Raw genomic sequence first — 13413 nt, 5'->3', positions numbered from 1 at the left:
TAAGTGTTGCCGGAGAATTTAAGTACATTATTCCCCATGATTCTCCATCATTTCAAAAGTATTTTATATTCTACAAAATGTGAGTGTTTACTTGTATATTAGTTTTAGAAATATGTGAGTTAGTTGTGCATGGAGGTGAACTAACGTCTCTTAATTTGCTCAGATGATATTGATTTAGCCATTACAAGGGATCAATGTTTCAAAGTTTCATCCTTAAAGGATCTTTTTAATTTAAGTTCTCATTTAATAATAATTTTTTTTAAAAGAAGTAGAATTAATTGATAATTTTTGTATGTACATAGTTATTTTTTACGAAATGGTAGTGTATAATTATTAACCTAGATTGTTTGTGGCTGTGCCCTCGAAGGGGGTTGAAGTAGCGTAAAATTATTGTCCTCCTGAGAGGGTAACATAAGACCAAATCATTCAGTTTGTTATTCCTACCGTAATTTTTAATCGTAGAATATTTGTAAATTTTAATTAGTGGCTAAAATTGACCACAATCACCAGCAGCTGAAGCGATAGTGTAAATCCTGCTGGGGAATCGTGCCGGTAGCAGAAGTATCGTAAGTCCCCATGGTCCCTAGTATGGTGGCCTAACTTTGGTTGCTGGCGATCTCTAGCCTGTTTTTATAATGGATTATTGAATCATAGATTATTCTTTTAATTGTTCGCAACTAGTTTTACTTCTTAACTGTGATATTCTAGTTATTATACTGTCCATCGATGACAGGTTTTTATTTTTCTAAGTTTAAGTATTATTGATGTTCTCGTCACGATATAGCTGAAATATTGCTGATGTGACGTTAAATTTAAACTCACACACTCATTCATTAAATATGGTACACGTGCATTACACCGGACGCTTATCAGCCATATTTGTATATTGCTACTAATATAAGTTATATCTCTATTTTGAAAATAACGTGATTAAGCTCAAAATAAACAGAAAAAATTATTCCCCTTGCATTTGTATGGTTTGATATCATTAAACCTTGATATTGAATGTAAAAACAATCAATAAACATAACAAAATAGATTTCATCAAGGAAAAAGTACTCGAAAATAGAAGTTCCATATAATGGTGTACGATAACCTCTTTAGTGACATCCATCAGAGCCACAAGCCACCCGAAACCCCCTATTATTTTTGCAAGGCAACAAAAAATGAAGTCTAAAATACCTGGAAACCATTACAAAAGAAGGAGCTTGTGCACACCTCTTACCAAAATTGCATTCTTGCCTTAAATATTACTAATATCAATTAAAAGTAAAATTTTGTTTTTAAACTGAAATAATTCGTGCAATTGTAGTTGCATTTTTTAATGTGAAACATTCTTGTAATCTAAAGTCATAACTATGTAATAATGCTTTTTCAAAGAGCTGACCATTTCTCCTGAGATGTAGTTAAAACCTCCCCCATCTGCAGGTGCTTCCACACTTGTGTCCATGGCAACTGCTCTGGCCCCATGAACTATCAGTGCATCTGCCACCTGGGGTGGACAGGGATGGACTGCAACACCAACTGTGGCTGCAACAATCACAGTACCTGCGAGAGAGGAGTGGGCATCTGTGACGAGTGTCAGAACCACACGACCGGCCCCAGCTGCAATCTGTGTAGGGCTGGAAGCTATGGCAACCCAAAGAATCTTGATGGTATGAGGTGCTTTGGAATTATTTCAGAAGTTTGATGTCGGATGAAGATTGTAATTCTTTAGGTTTTCTTATAGTTTTCTAATGAAACCATCAACTTTACAGGAATTTGACATTTCAAATTCAATTAGTAATAGCTCTAATCGCCATATTTGTTGTTAGCTCATCTGACTGAAAGTCAAGCGGGCTTACTGGTATGTCATGGCCTGCAGACATTTTCTCTTCAGAAACCACTGAACCACTGAAGCTGAAACTTCACATGCTTGTTTCCTCTGCAGCCATTTTTATAATGCTATTTTTGGCCATTACTATGCCAACATTATTTAAATGTAATGAAATTTGGTATATGTGTAGTTAGTACTGGTGCTCAACATATACTGGTATGTTCAGGGAGGGGGGTGGGGTGCAAGGGTCAGGGTGGGACAATTGTTTTGTTTGTATTTTATTTATTTTTTAAAATTTGGACCTTGATTCAAAACTTAATGGATAATACTGATAACTGAAATGTGTTATGGTCCATTTTTGTTCATTCTACAGAGGTTTCAAATATTAAATTTTCCTGCACATTCATGTTACAATGTGCTTGCTCCTGTTTCAGGTTGTGTGCCCTGTGAGTGTAATGGGCATGGTGACCTGCCCCGCGGAACATGCAACAACGCCACTGGGAAGTGCTACTGCACTGACAACACAGTGGGGGAAAGCTGTGACACCTGTGAGCAGGGCTATTATGGCGACCCATGGTGAGTGCAGGCGTAAAGGTAATTCACAGTGAACTAAAACATGAATCGATGCATGGGTATGCATATCGTGAGGTGAAAATTTGTGATGCTCAGATGAATCGTGACATCCTCAGCAGGAATATTGCTGACTGTGATGAACACAATGATAACAATGATCAGTCAGTCAGTCAGTCAGTCAGTCAGTCAGTCAGTCAGTCAGTCAGTCAGTCAGTCAGTCAGTCAGTCAGTCAGTCAGTCAGTCAGTCAGTCAGTCAGTCTCATGGCTATGTCTCTATCTGCAGGAGTGGAGGAAAGTGCTACCTTCAGTGTGACGGACGTATGATCAGAACAGGGATTACACGAGGGGCCGTTGGAACTCACAAAGGCAGCGGACTCAAACACAAGGCCAACACTTACTGCTTGTGGGTGCTGTCATACTTCGACAAAATAGACATACCCCACATGAGGAGTTCACGCAAGATGTTGACAGCTCCAACCATCATCATCTCCATCGAGGGCGTCCTGCATGTCAACTGTGGACAGGTAGGTGTGGGCGTCGCCCAAAGAACAAAATATAGGGAACCATTCTGACCCCTAAACACAACAAATTGTTAATTTTAAGCACTTTCATTAAAAGAAGATGTTAGGGCTCACTACCACCACACAAAAGATCTGAGTTCATCCCATTACAGGTCATGTCAGCATGAAGTTTCACAAACTTTGAACGGTCAATGAAATGACTAACAGGAAGTTGACAGGCAGCTTCTCAATATTTATGGCACTAGTTTCAAACTGGCCCCTTCCATTCCAGGCTTCACTTTTGAAAATAGTTGGGGATTCAAAATTTGAAATCTGGCCTGAAACAATTCTGAAATGTGTAATTGATGGCCGAGATTTTATGGTAGTCCTTCCCTATGGAAACAGTTGGAAACTGTCATACATACCCTGACTGTCTTTTGGAATGCCTCGAGTTAACCTTTTAGAGGCGGCATGGTTAGAAAACTCATTTGGACTTTCACTTGGAGTTTCGGGATCTGGTAAGCGGTGTTGGTTGGGTAAAGCTGGTTCTGACGTGACCTGTAATGGATTTCCTCAGATCTTTGTGTAGCAGTAGCGAGCACTAAGATCTGATTTAATGAGATTGTAAGCTTTAGAAACCTTTGAAAGGTAATGACATTTATCACAAGTGTTGAAAATAACTGATGTCTGTTATTATTTTTACGAATAAATCTAAATGTTTTAACTTGCAACTGCATTATGTATATGAAAATACAGGAAATAAGACAGATTTTTTATTTCCGGAGAAACTTACCATGAAAATTTGTGGATCCAATGTGAAATATTTACAAAATTTCTGAACTGTTATTAACTGAAAATATGCTCTTGGGTCAAGGACCTGCTCATGTTAAAAACTGTAAGAAATACACCCCAAATCTTTTTATGCCAGCCTTTTTTTTTGACCCGTTTGAGTCATACCACTGGATTTGATGTGATAAGTCCAAACTGTAAAAGTGTTAAGATGAAAACTATTAGTTATATCAATGATCCTCGGGACAGGTTTGTCAACCTTTGACCAAAAGCGCCTGTATTAAAAAATGTGCATGTGCAGTCAGTCTGTGCCAAACAGCTCTACTAGTAGAACTTGTCAGTGCTTTCCAGCCTTTGGGTATCGCTTGATTGCTTCCTTGAATGCAGACTGTCTAAAGCAATGTGATGGTTGCAGGACTCCGTGTATGTATATGATGATATCCCGGACTTCGTGAATGGCCCCAGGGATGCGGAGAATGTGAGCAACGCTGTGCTGCTAGGGGCATTCTGTGGCATGAATCCTGGCAATGACCTGGTCGTGAAGGCACACACAGGCACCATCGTAATCTACTTCGAAGCTGATCTCACACGTAAGTTGTGACAGGGGAATTATGATCTGAGCTTGCATTTCCTTACCTGGGTCCCCTTCCACAAGGCTATCTTAGCACTTCAACTATCGTAAGTAAGTGTAAAGTATGGGAGTTAAGATCATCTTAGTACTAAGATCGCTTTGTGGAATGGCCCTGGTAGTTAATTTTGTGTTAGGATAGATACATTTTCATATTTTTCTTTACCCATCATTTTTTTCATCATTCTTATTCAGAATATGTAGGGTAGGTAACTTTGGACACTTCAATGACAAACAGTACCGTATTTTCTTGAGTATAGTGCGCACCCATGTATAATGCGCACCCCCCTCTAGCGGGTTCAATATTTTGGAAAAAAAAGAAATTTGAATATTATGCGCAGAATTTTTTTACACCGTACCCTTTCAGCGAAGTCCGGCAAACGAACGGGTGCTGAGAAACTTCGTCAGTACAAATTCGAAATTTGAGATAAAAAATCACCAGACATGTTTATTTACCGTTTAAATAGTATTTATTGTTCTGCTAGGCATTGTTTTATATTTAGGGATTAAGATTACCTTGCGTATTTTCATGTCTGACCAGTCACCGTCAAGGCTCACGCGCACATGATCACGTGATAGCGAGAATTTCATGTTGACATAGAATCGTCAAACAAAATCAAATATGACTTTTAACGAGTCAAAGTATGTCATTTATGATATATGTATCCATTCTCTGTCAACTAAAGTTTGTTTCAAGGCGCCAATAGCGGTATTCTGACCGTGGTTGCTGTTAATAACGGTGAGTTGTGCGATCTTCCGATCGCTTCACACACGATTTCGCCGAAATTAATAAAAACAATATTATCAGATTATAAGGAATTTTGAATAAAATCAATGAAATAAGTTACAAACATAAGTCCAGATATACAAAGAACACTTTTTATAGCCAGACAGTGTAATTACATAATTATTTTGGGTACTTCAGTATGGATTTGTTGACATGGTATTCCCGGTGTTTCGTGCTCACGGCAATGTCTTTCCATGGGGGAAAAAACATCCAAACTCATAATTCGTGTATAATGCGCACCCCCTTCTACACAGCTGTGTTTTTTCGAAAAAAAGTGCGCACTATACTCAAGAAAATACGGTACTTTTGCTTTCTGAAATAATACAGATCATCATGGTGGTGATAGCTAAACTCACTGATACTTACCAATAAAACTACATCTTGATACTAGTCAAGCAGTAGATTCTGTGAGCAGACCAAGATACAAGCTTACCCTCCAAACACCACTCACTCATTCACTCTGTACTTCAGATCCATCCAAGACCATTGGTTTCAATGCCAGCTATCAGGTGATACAGTGCCCTGACCATTGCCATGGTAACCGGATGTGTGTGGATCACAAGTGTGTGTGTATACCAGGCCATGGGGGATACATGTGTGAGATCGACCTGTGTCCGAACAATTGCTCCAGCTCAGTTGGAGACGGACAGGGACGCTGTGATGAGGTGAGTCTGGGCTTGAGTCTCAGTGGATGAGCTAGATGATGGATGCTTGGTTTTAAAAGGGATGTTGAAGAAGTGTCAGAGTAATTGGAAGGAGAGGCATCCGTGGTGGAGGTATGAAGGAGATAATGGTTGATGAGTAAATGGAGATAATGGTTGATGAGTAAATGGAGATAATGGTTGATGAGTTAATGGAGATAATGGTTGGTGAGTGAATGGAGATAATGGTTGATGAGTAAATGGAGATAATGGTTGGTGAGTAAATGAAGATAATAGTTGGTGAGTTAATGGTTGATGAGTAAATGGAGATAATGGTTGTTGAGTAAATGGAGATAATGGTTGATGAGTAAATGGAGATAATGGTTGGTGAGTGAATGAAGATAATGGTTGGTGAGTAAATGGAGATAATGGTTGATGAGTAAATGGAGATAATGGTTGGTGAGTGAATGGAGATAATGGTTGGTGAGTATATGGAGATAATGGTTGGTGAGTGAATGGAGATAATGGTTGGTGAGTAAATAGAGATAATGGTTGATGAGTAAATGGAGATAATGGTTGATGAGTAAATGGAGATAATGGTTGATGAGTAAATGGAGATAATGGTTGGTGAGTAAATGGAGATAATGGTTGATGAGTAAATGGAGTTAATGGTTGATGAGTAAATGGAGATAATGGTTGGTGAGTAAATGGAGATAATGGTTGATGAATAAATGGAGATAATGGTTGGTGAGTGAATGGAGATAATGGTTGGTGAGTGAATGGAGATAATGGTTGATGAGTAAATGGAGATAATGGTTGATGAGTAAATGGAGATAATGGTTGGTGAGAGAATGGAGATAATTTGTTGGAAGGATGGTTGGCAAGTGAATATCGTTCACGAGATACACAGTCACAATGGGAATCATTTGGACTTGTTTCTTTACTCTGTGCACCCTTGCTGGAAGAAGCACCTACACTGAGGGTCACTATGACTCTTGTTGAGCGTTAGACCAATCATAAAGACCAACTGTCAACAGTCTTTATGATGATCAAAGATGCTACCTCTGCCTGCTGCTTTTCTCCCTGGTACACTAAATCGAGAAGATCCGGGATAGAATAGATCTTCAGCAACCCATGGTTGTTGTAAAAGGCAACTATGTTTGTCGTAAGAGGCTACTAACGGGATCGGGTGGTCAGGCTCGATGACTTGGTTGATACATGTCATCGTATCCCAATTGTGTGGATCGAGGCTCATGATATTAATCACTGGATTTTCTGGTCCAGACTCGATTATTTACAGACCGCCATCACATAGCTGGAATATTACTGAATGCGACGTTAAACAACAAATCAACCAACCAACGAGATACACGACATAGGCCATGCCATATTGCTGTCATTCGCTAACTATTCCCATCTGTGGGGATTCCAGCTTAGAAGAGGCCCCAATCACCTATGCTGGCTGTAAGAGGCGACAAAATGGATTGGGTGGTCCATCTCGTTGATTGTGTGTCAATGTAGCCTGATGGCATGGATCATTACATCCTCTATATCTCCAGGGCTTGCAGTTCGGTAAACCGACACTAATCCCAGGACTCTGGTTCTGCCAATCTCAATTTACCCACCCTTGATCTTCTTTAGCCAATTTTATTGGCTACACTACTAGCTCTAACATACCAATCAGAATGCAGGTTACAAACCAGCCTCTAATGTTGGGTTGGCAATATCAACAACATAGCAGCCAGTTCTACTGATTATGATAGTGTGTGGGAGAAATTCGTTGTTGAAAAACTGACTGACACTGGCACTGGCAGAAAAAACCCTCAAAAATCTTTTTGATTGAAAGGATGTCTCCGTATCCATCAAAACTGGCAGTGGCTTTGGTTTCTAGGCAATATGAGTGACCTCCCTTACCCATTTTTCTTTTTCCTTATATCGACGTTTGTCAGTAAAATATTAATGAAAATCAAGGGCAGGTAATTTAAGATTGCAAGAACCACAGGGATGGGTTAGGCCCAGTAGATAAAAAAAATGGGATCATTGGTCACAACAACAATCACTCCATTTTACAGACCTGACTTGATTATCTGCAGGACACTGTTATGCATACGGAATATTGCTCTGCAGTGTTAAACAACAGAAAACAACACCATACAAACTATTTTTTGTGTTATCCAGATGTATGGTGTGTGTATCTGTAATCAAGGCTATGGAGGATCAGCATGTGACATGAATATCACGAATGTCAGCGAGCCCCACTTACAGATCCTGACGGATCCCCAGCGTATCTTGAACCAGCGCAACAAGCTGCCCTCCTCCCGTGTGGGACACACTCTCACATCCTGTGGGGACGACATGCTCTACTTGTTCGGTGGCTACAATTCGGAAAGCCAGCTTCTCAATGACATGTGGGTGTTCGATATCAAGCTGTCCAAGTGGAAAAGTATCATATTGCCCATATCTGAGGAGGAGCCATCAGGAAGGTGAGTGCTCATCTTGATGAGGCCCGGTGTCTGATAGTGTTGGTAAGGTTCGTACAGGCTTGAAAAGGCCTTGAATTTTAAGGTACCTCTTGAAAAGCCTTGATCAACCTTGTAAAGTCTTCAAATTACCACAATAGCTTGAAAAGCCTTGAATTTGTGCAAAATGACATAAACTTGTAAATAAAAGTTTTAAAACACACTAAGTTATGCACCAAGAATATTTGAGTGTGATTTATCATAGTGATAGATTGGACACTTTTCCAAACACCTTGAAGAATTCATGGCAGACGTATTTTATTTTATTTGTTGGTTGTGAAAATCAGTCTTGTTTAAAAATTTGTGATGGCCTTGCTGCGTTTTAGGTCTTACGACTAATAAATAGTATGGTCTTACAACTTATATACAGTGTGCTGGATATAAAAAAATATTGACAGAATGAGGCTAATAACCCAACTAAAAAAGCCTTTAAAAGGCCTTGAAACGGCCTTGAATTTTAGTGTTCCATATCTGTATGAACCTTTGTAAGGCTTAAAGAAAAATATAGTTCCAATTGCACTTAATTTCAAAAGTTTGTTTGTGGGTTTTTTTTCAAACCAAAAATGCAACTATGTTGGAAAAACGCTCTACAGCTATGCTGTGTTTGTTTAATATGTTTGTGTGCTCTAGGTTTTGTCAAGAACAGTAAGTACCACCCTAAAGAAACCCAGGGGAACATGTTATTCATAATTGTCCTTATGTTGGGAATGATTGGGGTATTTGTCATGTTTACGGTCAAGTATTCCTCAATCTCCAACACTGCGATATGTTGGCAGGTATTTCCATGCAGCGGCCTGTATCCCCAAACGTAAAATTATCTACGTATTCGGTGGGTTTGTGATGGACAGAAACCGCCATGGTCTACTGAAGGCAACCAATGAGCTGTGGAAGTTCACCCTGGAGTCCAACATCTGGTCCAAGGAGGAGGTGGGTGACAGCAGCGACAAAGTCACAAATTGTCTTTATAACAGGCTTCACATACACTTGAAAAGTGTTTCACACCACATTTGTAAGCTTATCACGTGACTTTTCTCGTTTGTAAACTAATGCACTTATTCTAAATCAAGCACCAACCCATTGGTGCACTTTACACATTGTTTTGCATAATTACATTGATAAGCTTGTACAACTGCGATAGTAAGGTGCATGACGTTATGGCTTTACACATCAATGTGACTGTATTGCTAGCTCTCTGTACAGCTTCCATGACGGCCCGTGGAGGATAAATACACGACTGGAAACTAGTTTTTCATGTTTTAGGATATTTTCTCAATGAAAGTTATGCTTATCTAAATGTGTAGACTTGTCCAAAATTGAGTTCAACAGAATAATACTTCTAACACGTCAATAGTTGACATATATTAAGTTATTACCATACAACGGCCCACTTTTAAAATTCAGGGGCCCATTCCTCAAAGCTATCATAGTGTTAATGGTATCATAACTCCCATACTTTAACATAGACTTACAACTGTCATTGAGCTACGATCGCCTTGTGGCTTTGGTATTAAACACTGTGTAACTACCAGCTTATTGTTATTAAACGGGTGATCTCTTAATGGGCGAGTATAACCTGAAGTATCACACAACATTCGCAGCTTTGTATACTTTCTGTCACTTACAACACTGAGCAATATTATTGCCTTACACAATCATTTTTTTAAGGCTATTCTAGAGGACTATTGGAAATCTTATTTCACTTATCCTCAGAGTTTGTAGCTAGTCCTTCTTATTTTCGGCCAGTTTTGTTCTCTTCTACTTTGAAGCAAAATTGAATCATTGAGAACTGAAGCAGGGTCATGTTCCATAAAACAATCTTAGCCCTAAGGTGATCGTAACTCCTATACTTTAACATAGGCTTACGACAGTCGTAGCCCTAAGATGATCGTAACTCCCATACTTTAACATGGTTCAGAATTATAACTCTCAAATGCTACTAGTCAGTGATGACTGCCCTTATTGGATTTTTGCTTGTCCTAAGCACATTTAAGAAGCCTTGGGCTAGTGGACTAGCATGAATTTTGAAGCCTAATATTACAAGTGGGTTACTGTCTAGCAGTTAAGATCAGTGGGGTACATGTGAAATGGTGTGTTGCAGGTACCGAAGTACGTGCCCCCTCTGGCCGGCCACAGTCTGACTGAAGTCGGGGACGCTATGCTGATCGTGATCGGCGGCTTCTCCACAGAAGACTACTTCTCTGACATGGTGTTTGAGTACAAGGTGGATGAGAAAAAGGACCTGAGGTGGAGGCTGTACGGGATGGAGAACCTCGCTGGTGCTATCCCTGTTGGTAAGCGGGCTCTGCCATTCTATGTTCATTCTCAACTGATGGGCATGATTTGCAATTTGCTGTGGAGAGTTGTGTCTCTTGAGAGTAAATCCCAGATCCTCTCCACTAACAATCCCATTGTCTGTCAGTATCCTGGCTTTCACTTGTTTCAGACCCGTGAAGATCCGGGTTGGAATAGGCCTTCGGCGACCCATGCTTGCCGTAAGAGGCTACTATGCTTGTTGTAAGAGGCGACTAACAGGATCGGGTGGTCACACTTGTTTCATGTTTCATATTTCACATATTTCCAACCTGGGGTAAAAGTACCCCCTCACCACTTGCTCCTTGGCTGTAGACTGGGTTTCCAGCAAAATAGCTTCAAATAATGTTGAGTGTGTTAAAGGGTGATGGGGTGACCTAGTGGTTAAGGCATTTGCTGAGTGGAATCCATTTCTGTTGTCCCCCAGTGGGATGTTGTTGGAATATTGGTAAAAGTTGCATAGAATCGAAACCGCTCACTCACTGAAAGAATTTAAGGGTATTCTCCTTCCCTTTGGATTTTGGCCTTAGAAGTCAACTGATTGCTTGTAATGTGTAGTAAGGGATAAATGTCTGATCTGTGTGACTTCCAGCTTTCCTCTCACCTAAATCTGACACAGTATGATATAAATGTATTCTGTTCATCATGGTGGCATTAAGCCCACCTCACTCCTTGTCTGGACTTGTTGCCCAGTCTGCACGTTGTTGACACTGTACTGGTGCTGCTCATGACAGGCGACAGTAGTGGTGAAGTCAGTCAACGGTGTGTTGTGTTTTCAGGTCTGTATGGCCACAGTGCAGTGTTCGAGCCCATATCGCATACAATCTACGTTTATGGCGGCTACATGTACAAATCCGGCAGCTGGTATGTGTCACGTGACCTACACGCCTATGATGTAGTTGCTTCAATGTGGAGTCTGCTGGTTCCGGAGGGCAATGGAGAGGTGAGATATGCACTGAAGCCAAGGTTAACACAGGCTACAAAAGGTGTTCAGTTGGCAGTCAGGCTTGTAAAGGCTTTTGTATTCTATTAAATAAGTTTTTATTCCATTTTATATGCATGCTAATTAAAAACAATTTATGTGTGTATTAACAGGGCTCGATTCTGCTATACAAAACTTGCACCAGTGCAACCTATTATTGAAAAATAAAATCTTATATGTCAAAAGCATTGTCCCCAAACATTGATCTTTGAACACATTCAGTAACTCTAGTTTTTTTTCCAGACTAAGTCAATACCCCTTTTTTGTGTAATTTGTCATGGTTTGGGGGTCTTTGACGATGTGGAAACATCAAATTTATGTTCATGATTCAACTTTGATAAATTCATGGGTACAGAGTGCAACCTGGTTTTGTGTAGTGCACCTAGGTTTCCATGTCAACATGCACCTGGTGGATGATGCTGGATGATATGGGCTTTATAACCAGGGTGGCGTTATAACCGGGGAGGTTGGTGTGCTGAAGTTGACCACCTGGCAAAAGTAAATTGGCATTATAACGGGGGAACATTATGACCAGGGGCATTATAACCAGGGTACACTGTACATAGCGTCTACCATAATTCTATGGTTTGGTAAGCCCCTAAACCAGGGGATGAGAAGGTGAGGTTTGTCTGATCAATTATTGACAGGACCCTGTCATTTGGTGGGAATATGGCTGAACCCAGCATTAAACAACAAATAATAATGATGATGCCTGGGAACTTTGACAGAGGATGAGCTTGATGTTTGTCTGTTGAAGGTTACTGCCAGGGCCTTTCATACTGCAGTGCACTTGGAGGACAAAATGGTGGTGATCGGTGGTCTGGAGGCAGATGGGAGCCGTGTGGGGCACCTGCTGATCTACAAGTATCGGTGCAACACTCGCCACAAAGTTGACAAAGGTAACAATATCTGACTGTATAACAGGGCCAGCTGTTTCTTTAAGTTACTGTAAATATTATTGTGTTCCATTTTAGAGGTAAGAGGTGGAAGGTCTGTGTTTTGGTGGAAGTTCTGTGATATTGGTTGACGTTCTGTGATGAAGGGTGAATATCTATGATGTGGTTGAACTACTGTGATATTGATTGACGTTCTGTGATGAATGGTGAATATCAATGATGCGGTTGACTACTGTGATATTGGTTGAAGTTTTATGATGTGGTTGAAGTACTGTGAAATTGATTGACGTTCTGTGATGAAGGGTGAATATCAATGATGTTGGTTGAACTACTGTGATGTTGCCTGAAGTTCTATGATGTTGGTTGAAGTTCTGTGATGTTGGTTGCAGACCTTGGAACAGGACTAGAGGCAGCAGCAGTCGTGGGCATCAAAGCCGTCGTCAGCAACGATAACATCTACCTCTACGGCGGTTTCTCAGGCACAACAGTGGGCACGATGTCTCGTCTCACTGTTCCTGACGATGTCTGCAAGCTGATAGACACACAGTTCTGCAACTTACAAGGGTGTTCACTCTGCACCAGTGTGGTAGAGGGCAAGGAGAACGAGTCCATCTGCTATTCCAGTGATGGAGAGAAACCAGAAGGGTAGGACTCAGAACAAATTCCATCCATCCATTGATGTGAATAATGTTTCAGCAGAAATTATATTTACAGGCCATTTATGAAACATGTATTGACACACATTTCCAATTTTATTAGGGATCTCAAACTAAGTGCCCCTGGCAGCCAAATTCATGACCGCCTCTGTGGTCTAGTCATAGAGCGTCCATCCGGAGGGCAGAAAGTCTAGGTTGGATTCCTGGCCGTTAAAATATGTTAAAAGATGGTACTTGTTGTTACCTGCCTGGCACTCAGCATTATAGGGACAAAACAAGGACTGGACGGCTCGTAGTCTGAGTGGGGTATTCATT

At 40.5% G+C, this 13413-nt stretch overlaps 1 protein-coding gene across 3 annotated transcripts in view; it reads left to right on the top strand.

Moving 5' to 3' along the window:
* The window catches only part of LOC124144771 (multiple epidermal growth factor-like domains protein 8), a 69910-nt gene that overhangs the window by 31147 nt on the left and 25350 nt on the right, over positions 1-13413 (top strand). For all 3 annotated transcript variants that reach the window (XM_046514317.2, XM_046514316.2, XM_048389587.1), the window contains exons 13-23: positions 1429-1655; positions 2251-2392; positions 2674-2914; positions 4095-4269; positions 5566-5759; positions 7914-8218; positions 9031-9181; positions 10353-10545; positions 11344-11507; positions 12304-12445; positions 12832-13087. In XM_046514317.2, the coding sequence (XP_046370273.2) occupies positions 1429-1655; positions 2251-2392; positions 2674-2914; positions 4095-4269; positions 5566-5759; positions 7914-8218; positions 9031-9181; positions 10353-10545; positions 11344-11507; positions 12304-12445; positions 12832-13087 (2190 nt within the window). The remainder of the gene's footprint in view (positions 1-1428; positions 1656-2250; positions 2393-2673; positions 2915-4094; positions 4270-5565; positions 5760-7913; positions 8219-9030; positions 9182-10352; positions 10546-11343; positions 11508-12303; positions 12446-12831; positions 13088-13413) is intronic.

This window comes from Haliotis rufescens, unplaced genomic scaffold (genome assembly GCF_023055435.1).
Source record: "Haliotis rufescens isolate VD_foot unplaced genomic scaffold, xgHalRufe1.0.p SCAF_8, whole genome shotgun sequence".
NCBI lineage: Eukaryota > Metazoa > Mollusca > Gastropoda > Lepetellida > Haliotidae > Haliotis > Haliotis rufescens.
Note: the sequence above shows the minus strand (reverse complement) of the source record. Positions and strands in the feature narration are given on the sequence as shown.